Here is a 13,650-nt window from a genome sequence, read left to right as displayed (position 1 = left end):
ATTCCAGTCTGGAAGAGTAGGTCTGGAGCCCTTTCCCTGACTCCCTTCACTGGCCCAGTTAACTTCTCATTTTTAACATTGTCTTGGGTGTCTCCAGATGTATTTCTCTTTCCACACACTCTCAACAGGGAAGATTCTGAGGAATGTATGGGTTCCATCTTAGGAAGCTGGCCCAGGGAGAGGGGCCTCATCTGCATGAGGGCTGACCAAACTCTGTTGGAACTTCTGTTACCAAAACCTGGTACAATGAATTCTAAACTGTGAATGTAGTCTTCTTACAAAAACCCAAGCAAACAAAAACCCAAACAGTGAGAGAACTACATTCATCAAGAAATATTGGCAATGGACACTCTTGGTCTTGAGAAAAGCTTAAAATTATACCTAAAGACAAAATATACCATATAACAATGTCTGTTGAAAATATCTTTTTTATTATAAACAACGTAAGCACTTCCCAATACATTTTGCAAATATACGCTTCATTTTCTTTGCCTGAGTTTTTATGAACACGATCTCTCAGCACAAGAGTCCTTCCCTTGACGACACTCATATATTCAATAAGTGCCTTTCCAAATATCAAGTACTGAGAAAAATGCTGGGAGGTTTAAAAAAAAAAAAAAAAAAGAGGAAAAAGTCCCAGTCCTATATCTCAAGAGATAAAAATCTGGTAGACCATTTTCTTTATTTCAGATGTCTCTGCTTTAACATATGTACTTCCAATTTATAAGATACATTTTATTACATGTTATACAAGTCTTTAGAAAATAGCCTATATATCTAAGGTAAACTGGACAATTAAAATAATTAGCTAGATAAAATAGGGTTAGGACACTACTTTTAGTCTTAAATAATCAAATGATTTATGAAAAACGATGCCATGGTCTTAGATTATTTTGATAATAATTTTAATTTTAACTTTGTACTATGTGACTTTTGAAAAACTTGAAATATTTTAATAAAAAGAGAGAGTTTGTCTCTATTTTCTATAAATATGCAAATAAATATTTGTTTCATTTGAGGGCAGCCCTTGAGTCATTGCCAAAAGTAAAAAATGAAATCCAAAGGCCACATCTATTATCCTCACCATTAGTCTTTGTCTCCTATCTTTAATAATTTAGATATTTTCCTAGTGTCTGTGTGAAAAAGGACATGTATGTCTGACTGTTTTCAGTGCAAAACACAAATTATTTCTTTGCAAAGTTGTCCACAATCTATTTATTACAGACATTTCCCTTTCGTTTATCTATTTTATGTATGGCTACCTTATGCTCCCCTAAATTCCATTTTCACACAATTTTATACTCTTTAATAAGGATGATTCTTTTAGCTATATAAATGTGATTTACTTTTATGCTTTTGTAAAGTTTCTTTATGAATGTATTTAAAAATTATGTTAACTCTTATGGACAGATCACATGTCTCACTTTCGGTGTAGTGAATATCAACCATTGCTTCTACAAAGTACACAAGAATCAGGTGCTCCTTAGAGATCCTCAATTTCATTGTTTTAAAATTCTTCAATGTGGTTCCAGCCACGTGTAGTTATATAGGTACTACACAGTCAAAGATAACTTACTGAAGCTTGTTCACAGAACTAAGCTTTCCCCGATACCTCTCCTCCCCCTGCTCCCACACTCCTGGAAGTATTATCTCAAATGCTTTTCAGGATTTAAATAATAATTTTTAAAAGACATTTAACACCACAATAGGGAATTTGTTGGCATGACTCGAACAATACGGTTGCTCCAGATGCTGTATTCGAACTGTATGGGTCCATTGAAAAAATAGATATAACCTACAAGAAAAAGATCATAAAGAACATTTCAGAGTGTGAAAATAATAAGGTTTTACTCCAGCTAATATTAAAGGCCCAATCTTAGATTCCATTTTTTTTAAACATTTCAATCTTTTTCTTTTTAAACCCTATTAATATTTAATGTATTTATTGCTTTAATTTTTTTAATGATATAAATGTTCTCAACTCTCCTAAATTGTCACCTAGACTTAATTGCCTTGCTCTGAGTTCCAGTTTAAATGCTTAAATTATTGATATTAGTTATTTGTTGTAAGTGAGGGATAATACACCTTCTCATAATTAGAGCAAAAAATCATTATGTAGTTATGAGACTTTATATATGAATTACTCCCCACTCTACCCCCATTTTGAATTCTGGCAATATCCTTTGCACCTTGCCATATTTAAGCGTAATTTAAGGTAATAGTTCAAGTTTGGCATTTCTTATTTATAGAATTAGCAATCATTAAGTAAAATTCTCATTTACTCTAAGCATGGGGGGTTTTTTGTTTTCTTTTTTGTTTTGCTGTTTGTGTAAGTAGTCACATAAGAATGATTAATTCCTTAAATGTCATATGGTTATTAGCACATCTAAGCCCTGTATAAAAATCCTTTGTGCAGGCAAGAGTTTTGAGGGGCTTTAGAAGCTCTTCTTTAAGGTCAACACAATGTAGCTAGTTACCATTTTTCTCATAGACAGCATCCACTTTATCACCAATGCCTGGGAAGTCCTCTTCTATTAGTCTGGGATAGTCTGTATCCATAATATGATTAGTATCATCATACCTATTTAATAAAGAAAAGAAACTCTTAAGTAGGTTATAATTCTTAGAAATTACCTTAGAAATAATATGGTGAATATAATGGCACCTTTCAAAATTAACAAGAGCTTTTTAAATTTTGAAGCCCTTAAAACATCTGGTAGCTTTCTAAAATTAGGTATTAGAATACTGAGTGTAGAACAGACTCTTGGTATGCGTTTGTTGACTTGCCTAAAGGCCACCTTTGTTATAAACTCATTTCCATTTCACAAATAATGTGTCTGTTATAAAATTATGTCATCAGGAAAGTGTTCTTAAGGGTGAAATAAATGTGTGCTTATGCATAGACAATTGTCTGTTGATCTCCCACTATGTGTAAGACAACTTGCTAAGTATAGTAATGGGTACAAAAATATTTAAGGTTTAATATCTGTACTAAAAAGTCATGGAGGCATACGATATCACCAAAGGTAGGAAGGGGAGCATAGCTTTCCCTCCCATAACGGCAGATTCCATGCTCCTTCTTCCCTGCCCACACCCACACCCTGACCAACAAAATGCATTTCTGAAATTAATCTGGGAGAACAGGCTCCCATGTGGTACTCTTGCTGATGAGAGCTTTTTATATCCTGAGGTATGTTCCAACAAGTAAAAGTAAGAACCACTGAACTCCCAAGAAAGCTAAGACATGTATACACATAACTGCAGCACCAGGCAATAGAAGTCAAGCATGAGAGAGAATGTGAAATGTCATGGGAGTACAGGGAAAGGGGAGATAATCTCAGAATGGGGTCATCAAAAAAGACTTTGTAGATGAAATGATATTTCAAATGAACTTTAAACAATGGGCAGAATTTCAAGAGAGAAAGATGCAGGGAAGGAACCCCCAGCAAAGAAAATCTCATAAGGGAAGCTTAAGAGGTTGTAAAGGCACCTCTTATCTGAGATATGATAAGCAATCTCTCCTGACTAAACCGCCTACTCCTTTGGAGTGTAGGGAATGGAGCACAGCACCAGGAAGAAGCTGGTGGTGATTGTTAGAAAGTTGTCCATGTCATCGTCAGAAATAAAGTCAAAAGGCAAAGATGATATACACAGGGATGCGTGTATGCACGTGTGTGTGTTTGTGTGTGTGACTGTGCGTATGTAGAGATGGAGGGAAGCTTTCATTTTAAACATTTTGAGTGTTGGGCACCTATGAGATATTCTCATTCCCAAATATAGACATGGATCTAGACTCCTAAATGTTGCTGATGGCAATGCTTCCTGAATCTCTACATATGTTCCAGCTCCACTTGCTTTTCAGAAAGTTGGACTTTATAAACCTATCAGCTTCCTCATCAGCATTTCCAATTGATCAGCTGACTCCACAGACATGGGGGCCTTTTCTGAACCAATCTTTTCCTGTACCCATGCTGGTGTCCTCTCTGGCCATAGAAGACAGAGCCGCACATAAATTAGGATAAGGTGGCAAGAAAGAGAATCCAGAAGAAAGGTAAGAAGGAATGAAGGTGACAAAGTAAAAGATGGCTTTGCCATGGGTGAAGCACAACAAATAGCTAAGAAAGAAAAGAATGGTTGAAAAGAGGTGAGTATTTGATGTGTGTTTGTGTGCGCTTTCAAGAGGCATTGAGACTTTTAAATACATGTCTGAGGGGCTGCCTGGAAGAGCTGACGTGGAACAGAAATGGATGACTGGTACGATATTTACAATGATGTGTGAGAATAATTTACAGTAGTGACAGATGTTTGAGACTCACTTTGCACCTAAGACACAGAAGGGTCAGTAGATATTGCTGCCGTACCTCCAGACCTGGTTTCCTGAGAAGAAGAGCGTCTTGCCTGTATCCTCAAAGTGAACAGCTGCACTTATCTTCTTAACCTCTTTTGGAAATCCCAGTTCAGATATTTTTTTTGGATAACCTTCCATAATATCATAACCATTAAGAGCCCAAAATTTTCTACCTAGAATAAGTGAAAGAACAGTTTTCTTATTCAAGGGGATCCATTAGGACTTACATATTAGACATTTACTTAAACAAAGACAGACTCATTTTATATATTTAGAAATAAAATACTTATTGTTTGTAGTCACTATAGAAATATGAGCGTTCTTCAAACAAAAATAGTATTTAAGATCTTAATTTCCTCATTATAGACAACAAAATATCACAATTAATCTGGTAATTTATTAACTCTGAATATTAAGTTTGGAGCTGGGTAAAAAAATACATTAAAAGACAGTACAGTAGGAACAGTAAATTCGATTAAAAACTCAAATTTTATACCAGTTAGAAAGTCACTTCCTTCCCTAAAAAGTAACTTTATTATAACATTAATTATAATAGTTGAACAATAGAAAACACATCAGTAGAATGTTAAGTAGTCATTTTAAATTATGGTCATAAAGATGAAGGAGCAATTTGGAAAATTTTTCATGATTCTATGTCAAGGGAATTAGTATATAAAAACATATGTATACTATGAAAATAGATATGTAAAAATATGCATTAGATATGATGAGGAACTAGAAAAAAGTGAGGAAATGAAATAAACTGACTTTTCAGAAGAGAATTATGGATAATATTTTTTTCACTTTTTCAAAATGTATACTGTAATAATGATTTCTCAATAAATAATTTTTAAGAGGAACTAAGAGAGAAAAACTAACATGATTGATAGGAAAGAAAGAGTGGATATAATAAGTAATAATGTGGACCTTTTAAATGTCAAATTTGGAAACATTTGGTAGAGTGGTTTCAGGTGCTTTCTGGTTTCCATTGGTTAGACTCGGTTCTTAATTTAGGTGTATTTTCAGCAGTTATCATTTTACTGAGTCTCCACTGCCATGGTCATGGGGAGGCCCTGGGGAAGGCTTACCTCTAAAGACGAAGACAAGGTCATGAGCAGGATGCTCATACGCAGCGTCAATACGGTTGGGAAGTTCTGGCCAAAAAGATTTTGTTAAAAACAGCTCCGCGTCAACCTGCTGAGGATGCAGGCGCCAAAAGAATCTAACATGAAAGTAGAAATACAGTTTTCTGTCACATTTTTAAGTGCACTATTTCTATCCTGCCAGCCCCCTCTCTCCACATCAGTACAGATAAGTCAGACACAACAATTCCCTTGCACCTGAGAAGGGAAAAAATTCCATTTCCCTTTAAATGTCAGTGACAAATTGGGGCTATCCTAACTCCATCCTAAGGTATTCAAGTTTGAAATCTCACAGAGCCTTTGTAAGGACTCTAAGTCCTTTGTAGGTTGAGACCAGGCCTTGCTCAATTTTGTATATCTTTCCAGAGGCAAGCAAATGTGCCAGGCATTGTGTTGGGCTCTAGAAAGAAAACATGAATTACAGAAACTATGTGTTCCATGATCTCATGGCCTGGGGAAACTGATTCATGAGAAAACACCCAGAGCACAATGTAATTAGAGCTATAATGGAAAGGGTGGGAATGCTATTTGATCAGATGAGAGAGCAATGAATGAATGAATGAATGAACAAATAAGCACACTAGAACAATGTAAAAATTAAAAATTAATATTGCATTTTAGTCTCGTTTCATTCTCTCCCTCAGATTCCAATATATGTATCCAGAACTAAAGTCTTTTCATACCAAAATGAATTCACCTGGACATTATAAGTAACAGTTTATTAACACAGCAATTACTTTTAATACTTGTCTGTTTTTAAAATAAGTTGAATTTTTAGACTTACTTGGTTGTCTTTATAAGAAAGACTACAACCAAAGATGTAAAAAGAAGCTACACAATGTCAAGATTACCCATTGGAAAGTAAACCATTTACCCATCAGGCATTTATTTGATCAGAAATATGTAAAAGAACTGCCTGCCCAAAGTTTTGTTATTGTTACTGTTAACTTTCACCTTTGCAAGTTGGACCAGATGTTTTGGCAATATGCAGATATGGCTTCATAAATGTTTGTCTCATATGATTTTATGAGAGAATCTCAAGTGTACCTGTCTTTAAAGATCATGGTTTCTCCTCGGAGACTGGTAATGGCATCAAGGGATAAGGATGGGTCACATTTGTCTGGTGTTTTAGGATGTTTAGGGTTGGGGTCTTCATCTCCTGGACCTGCAGTCATGAAATGCAAAAGAGAAGTTACTGAGTGTGACATTACTGATGAGCCGGGTCACAGCACAATAGGCTGATCCTGCTGATGGATAGTAGGACAGGCTTCCCTCCCAGGGGGTGGCAGTAATTCCTGAGGCTCCTACATAAAGATACAAATGCCCTATAACCCTACTTCCTTCCTGCAGGGTTAAAAGGTCTTGCATGGGGAGACTGCCCCTTCGCTTCTATCCTTCAAGACTCCTTGGGATTGTTTTGAACTATAAACTTAGATTTCTTGAGGTTGATGATAAAAACGGGGCAGGGGGTGGGGATGGAAGCAAACAACTTTGAGAAAAATTTCCCCACACTTTGCACAACCTATTGATGGACTGCTCTTGAGAACCACATTCCTCTTAAAGCCGTTTCTGAAGGCATATCGTCCCCGTGGAAGCCCTCATCTCAGCTCCTCCTCTTGCCGATTTTACCAGTCATCAACATCAGCTAATTTTGCTTGACCAGTCTGCCACAGAGCAGCTGCATCTGTGACAAGCCAGGCCTTCAGCAATTCCGGTGTGACTTGCCACACGTTTGTAACTTTCCCACCAGCTCGCATGAGCGCAGACAGAGGTGCAGTACACAATAATAATCCTACACTGTTTTTTCTCTGTCTAGTTGATATTATTTCTATTATCTGTCCCTTGGTCACAATAATGTAGAAATAAGAATTGCAAAATATGTTGGCAAATTCCTTTGACCGTCTTCAAGTTCATGCCTACACCTACACTAGCTGCTGCAGTAGATTTAAATCCAGAGGTGAAAGTAACAGATTGGGGCCGGGCGCGGTGGCTCATGCCTGTAATCCTAGCACTCTGGGAGGCCGAGGTGGGCGGATCGTTTGAGCTCAGGAGTTCGAGACCAGCCTGAGCAAGAGCGAGACCCCACCTCTACTAAAAATAGAAAGAAATTATATGGACAGCTAAAAATATATATAGAAAAAATTAGCCGGGCATGGTGGCGCATGCCTGTAGTCCCAGCTACTCGGGAGGCTGAGACAGGAGGATCGCTTGAGCTCAGGAGTTTGAGGTTGCTGTGAGCTAGGCTGACGCCACGGCACTCACTCTAGCCTGGGCAACAGAGTGAGACTCTGTCTCAAAAAAAAAAAAAAAAAAAAAGAAAGTAACAGATTGGGATAGTGTGAGCAAGTTTTCTGAAGTATGTGCTTCAGAAGCGTTTACACTAATGACTGCGCACTGTGGCTTTAACTCTATTTATGATAGATAATCTATAAATAAATACTTGGGTTGAGGTTTAATTATTTTGTAAGTATTATTGAAAATTTGGGGAAAAAAGGAAGAATTTCTTACAATGTTCACTGTAGATGTTTATTAAAAACTACCATAGGCCACATGAGTGGTTTGTACTGGAATTGGAATGATTGAAAGAATACCCAGAATTCATAAAAGCCGGTTAAGATCTCACTTTCACCATCAGCTGTGTTACTGTAGGTACACTATTCAAACTCTACAGGGCTTAGTTTCTTCATTGGTTAAACAGGAAATAAAATGTTTTCCTTTCTTATTGCAGGGGTGTTTTAAGGCTATCAAATACACCTTGCAATGTATAAAATACAAATACAAGGAGCTATATTCTGTAAAAACTTTGGAGAATGTAATATTTTCTATTTGAGCAAGTAGTTTGATTTGGGGTAAAAGTGGATATGTTTTCCCAGGTTTTAATAACAAAACCAGGAAAGCAGTATTGGCAGTGGTGAATTCAAGGAATACAGTTATGCCTAAGAAATATGTCATAGGTAATTTCATCATCAAACATCAGAGTGTACGTACAGAAATTTACATAGCATAGCCTACTACACACCTAGGCTATATAGGGTAGCCTATTACTCCTAGACTACAAACCTGCCCATCATGTTACTATACTGAATACTGTAGGCCATTGTAACACAGTTGTAAGTATTCACTTATCTAAATATCTCTAAACATAGAAAAGGTACAGTAAAAATATGGTATTATAAACTTACGGGATCATTGTTGCATGTGCAGGTTTGTCATTGACCAAAATGTTGTTATAAGGCACATGACTACAATTTAAAACATAAATGTATGTATCTATTCTGCTTATATAACTGCTTTTATAACTGATACATTAAGAGTTACCATAGAGAGACTGGATTCCTTGTACATCATCATCCGGAAGCACAAAGTGGCTTTTGCCAGTGTAGGTGTAGATGGGAAACATGAGCGCTCCCGGGTCCTTGGAGTGATCAAGACCTAAGGAGTGGCCAAACTCATGGGCAGCAACAAGAAACAAGTTGTAGCCTGGAAGGAAACAAAGAAGCAATGAGAACAAAAGGTACTCCAATGACCAGTTAACGGAAGAGATATTATTTCCTTTATCTATTTGGTATGTTTCTTTCTTGATTATTTTCTCTTTCTTCACTATCTTACTTTTTAAAATTAATATTCAATTGCATGAAGGAAGATTCAAAAAATCGACTTAGTCCTTATAAATAATTTAGCATTCTTTTGATTATAGCTACCTACACAATTAGAATGTCAATAGGTTGCTCTCATATAATTAGTAATTAATAAGAATTACTGTGAAGACACTAGAAATCCTGATTTGCTCTTTGTATTCTCAGGTCAGATGAGGAAAGCAGACTGAGATGACCTTAAATGAAGAGAGGGAAATCACACGGGGTGGTACATAGCTAGAGTGCCGCCCAGAACATTGTCCAAACAGGAGGCAGCATCCAAAGGGATGATGACCAAGCATGAAGGATACACTAAAAAGGGTCTCTGGGTATACACTTGGGAACAAATTCCAATCAAATTATTCTTTTCAGAGTACCTCTAGAGTTTAGAAAAACAGAAACTCTGGACGTGATTAGCCATGTTCCTCTACTCTAGAAGACCACTATGTCACTGTATTTACCTCATTTCCTCTAGTCATTCTTTCCAACAGTTTTTAGACTCCTAGCACTAGTATTTTAAATTGGAAAAAAAAAAAGATGATAAAAGACTAAAAGAAAAATAGAATGTATAAGGCAGTAGTTCCCAACCTTTTTGGCACCAGGGACTGGTTTCATGGAAGACAATTTTTCCATGGAGGGAACTGGATGGTTTGGGGATGATTCAAACACATTACATTTATCGTGCAGTCAAACCTCTCTGCTAATGATAATCTGTATTTGCAGCCACTCCCCCAGCATAAGCCTCACCGCCTAAGTTCCGCCTCAGATCATCAGGCATTAGATTCCTATAAGGAGCATGCAACCTAGTTCACTTTCATGCACAGTTTATAGTAGGGTTCATACTCCTGTGAGAATCTAATGCCGCCATTGATATCGCAGGAGGTGGAGCTCAGGTGGTGATGTGAGTGATGGGGAGCAGCTGGAAATACAGATGAAAGTTCACTCGCTTGCCCTCCCACTGCTGCCCTCCTGCTGTGTGCCCCGGTTCCTAACAGACTGGTACCAGTCTGTGGCCCAGGGTTTGAGGACTGCAGGTACAAGGCAATAGGGATTGCTATTACTTCTTCTTAGACTCCATGAAAACTGACCCTGGTGGTTTCAGTTTGACTCTAAATATCCTTTCCTATAATAGCCTGTGCATGAAGAAAATGAACAGCCAATTTAGCAAATCTTGCAGTTTGTAACGGCAATCAGGTCCCATGATCTGAGTGATAGCTAATTCTTCACTGGAATGACTAGTAATGGATGCCACTCTGAACCTTCAGCTGTAAAGTTAATCCAGACTTGTTTGTAGATGATTTATTTCATTCTGATTAAATTTTTCAAACTGGGAATTTATACAGGAACATAAATCTGAGGCTTACTGTGACTATCTGTTAACAATACTAGATGTTATTCTTTCTTCCTAAAACCATCCTGACCTGTGAAATACTACTCAAGAACATAAATATGTAAATTCTTACCTTTCCCTCAAAGACAGATTTGGAACATTGGAGTTGAGGTATTGATCTTTTTTTTTTTTTTTTTTGAGACAGAGTCTCACTTTGTTGCCCGGGCTAGAGTGAATGCCATGGCGTCAGCCTAGCTCACAGCAACCTCAGACTCCTGGGCTCAAGCGATCCTACTGCCTCGCCTCCCAAGTAGCTGGGACTACAGGCACGTGCCACCATGCCCGGCTAATTTTTTCTATGTATATTTTAGTTGTCCATATAATTTCTTTCTATTTTTAGTAGAGACGGGGTCTCGCTCTTGCTCAGGCTGGTCTCGAACTCCTGACCTTGAGCGATCCACCCGCCTCAGCCTCCTAGAGTGCTAGGATTACAGGCGTGAGCCACCGTGCCCGGCCGAGGTATTGATCTTTTAAGGCCTAGTTTTACTCTTTGGAAAAATAATCCCTTTTATTTAAATGAATAACAACAATCAACTGTTCTATGAAAACTACTTTTAGTTGTTATAAGTAAGCCCTAACTGGAACAATCTATGGCTTTTCTTCCTAAATTAACATTCCCAATTACTTTGAGCCTTGACAATTCAACTACTAACTGAATTCATTCAGCATTCAGTTTTATTTTGCTCTTATAAGTACAACCTTCATCTTGTCTGTCTCATATTGTTTGAAATAAGACACTATCTTAATTGCTCAGAGTGTCATGTATAAAATGAGTAATAAACAAAAGTCTAAAACAAGTAACTCATATAATGGGGAGCAGAAATTTGACTGAACTTATACCATTAATATTTCTACCAAGAAAAAAACTATTTTGATGCACATCCAATTCATTCATAACTCATAGATTCTGCCCTAATAGTTTTTAATATATACTTATAGTAAATTATACTTCTTCAACATGCCAAAAGATAATGCACAGTAACATTACCATGTCTGACAGACAAGACATTTTGGTCCTACTTCGAAGTTAGTGATTATTCCTCAAGCCACAATGATAAATCTTAATTTATCATTTTGTTTAGATTTTGTTCATTTTTCATGTTTGACATTGATTTGTAGAAATGTCACTTGTAGAAACACTAAGTATGAGATAAACATTTTACTTTTTTAGATCAAATAGCAAATATAATTCACTTTTATGCTTCTTAACTTTATAACAATGGGTTCACTGTCTAACAATCAATGGAATTATATCTTTATAAGACATATTACCTTTGGAACTACTTGTCCAGGTTTCATCATCATCAAAATGGGCATCTCCTCCGTAATTTGGTCCAGGAGGAAAAGCGTGAGCCAGCAGACCAGAAGGTCCATCAAATGGGTAGAAGTCGCCATGCTCTACACACAAAAGCAGGAGTTAGGAATCTGATCATACCAACTAGTAACCAGCACAGGTGTTTAGTGACTTTTTGTTGAATATTATAAAAAGTAATGAATGATTGAAAGAAGGAATTTAAAAATGGAACCAATTAAGAATTAGAATATAAAAATGTTTTTTAAATGTCTTTACCTTTCGTTCCAAAAGAGATCATGATATCAGCAGTGCCATCGTGAAGTCTGGTAAAATTCAGAGGTGACACATCGGACCAAACTTTGAAGGCTTTTTTAAATGCCTTTTCAACTTCAGAATGAGTCATATCAGGGGTATAATTCACAATTCTATTCAACATAGAAAGTTTCAATTAGACTTTTGGAAGGTAAAAACTATTTTAGAATATATTTTCTTGGAACATTGCCATTCAACTCAAAATGCAATGATTTCTATTAATTATGATACCATACAAGACTAAAAAGTCAAGAATTCAATCAGAAATTCGAGTATCTACAAATATCTGATAATGTGGCATCTTAAATTTAAAATATTCAGATGTTTAACAATTTATTTTGCATGCTAAAAGTTTGGAATTATATTGATATAGCTCAAATAAATGAAATACCTCTGTAAAGTTCCTAGAAAGAGTAAACTCTTCATTTTTAGCACTGCTGTAATAAATACACAATTGTATTACATTTGCAACTTTTCTTGAACCTACTTTTACTTATATTTTGGTTTCATTTCTAAAAGAAGTATTTTGAGACGTCCACCGAAAAATAATGCTGTGTTAATAAAACAATAATAGATGTTGAGACATTTTCAGCAACAGTATTAAAGCTATTCCTGAACTTATTTAACTTCCAATTAAATATTTAAGGCTTAATTAATATTAGACATTTAATAATGTAAGAAAAAAACCAACACACATTAAATGTGTGATATAATTTAAGCCAGTGATTTACCTGTAGGTTAAATTCGTTTGGGACCATTTGAGAGTTCGAGGGAAAACATTGTATTCACCCACATCAGGGACCCCGCATCTTGGTTTTTTCATGATATCTAAGGTGTTATCATCAAGTTTGCCAGTCACTTCCAAGCCAAAAAAAGACTGCATTTCTCGAAGCCTGTCAACCATGGAACTTGCTGAAGTCTTCTTCAGGATTCCTGCGAGATTCGGAGGATGGTAGTAGGATTTCAGGTAGCGCTACAAAAGACACCAAAATGACCTGCTTTTCAACAAGAAGGGAATTTATGAGATGCACCACATCATTAGGACAGGCAAGATACTTACCTCTGCAAACTGGAGGTCTTCCTCGGACAAATCATCATCATCACCATCACCATTAGGAAGGGGCAGGGACCGACAACGAGTCCAGCTCAAGAAGAGGAAGGCGACCAGGACACCTGGGTGCATCTTGAATGGCTGTGGCTGGAGGCTGCTGCCTTTCCACGGACAAGTACCTTTGCTTTTATAGACCTGCAATGGTGAGTCATCACTTATGGACATGTTTCAACTTCCCAGGCAGTTGAAGGTAAACATGCTTACATGGCGACTTTTTTTTTCCTCCCAAGTGTGGTTTGTGGTAGAATTTGAGGGAAATATAAATGAGGGCATCTCTCATTTCAGCAGGGTCTCAAAACCCATCTGGCAAAATAAACAGCCTCAGCATATTTATGGATCCTGTGGGAAAAGCCGAGAGTAGTACATTTTTTACTTCACTTAGCAAAAATGGTTTTTCCCTCCTACAGGAAAACAGCTA

At 36.8% G+C, this 13,650-nt stretch overlaps 1 protein-coding gene across 1 annotated transcript; it reads right to left on the bottom strand.

Moving 5' to 3' along the window:
• Positions 1–410: 410 nt before the first annotated feature.
• Positions 411–13,329, bottom strand: MMP13 (matrix metallopeptidase 13). Its single transcript, XM_069469008.1, has 10 exons — positions 13,182–13,329; positions 12,853–13,094; positions 12,086–12,234; positions 11,788–11,913; positions 8,809–8,970; positions 6,538–6,655; positions 5,437–5,570; positions 4,362–4,521; positions 2,478–2,581; positions 411–1,795 (listed from the first exon to the last, which is right to left on the bottom strand). The coding sequence occupies exons 1-10, from the start codon at positions 13,302–13,304 to the stop codon at positions 1,695–1,697; spliced, it is 1,419 nt and encodes a 472-aa protein (XP_069325109.1). The 5' UTR covers positions 13,305–13,329; the 3' UTR covers positions 411–1,694.
• Between the last annotated feature and the right edge of the window lie 321 nt (positions 13,330–13,650).

This window comes from Eulemur rufifrons, chromosome 6 (genome assembly GCF_041146395.1).
Source record: "Eulemur rufifrons isolate Redbay chromosome 6, OSU_ERuf_1, whole genome shotgun sequence".
Taxonomy (NCBI): Eukaryota; Metazoa; Chordata; class Mammalia; order Primates; family Lemuridae; genus Eulemur; species Eulemur rufifrons.
This window is presented reverse-complemented; position numbering and strand designations above follow the sequence as displayed.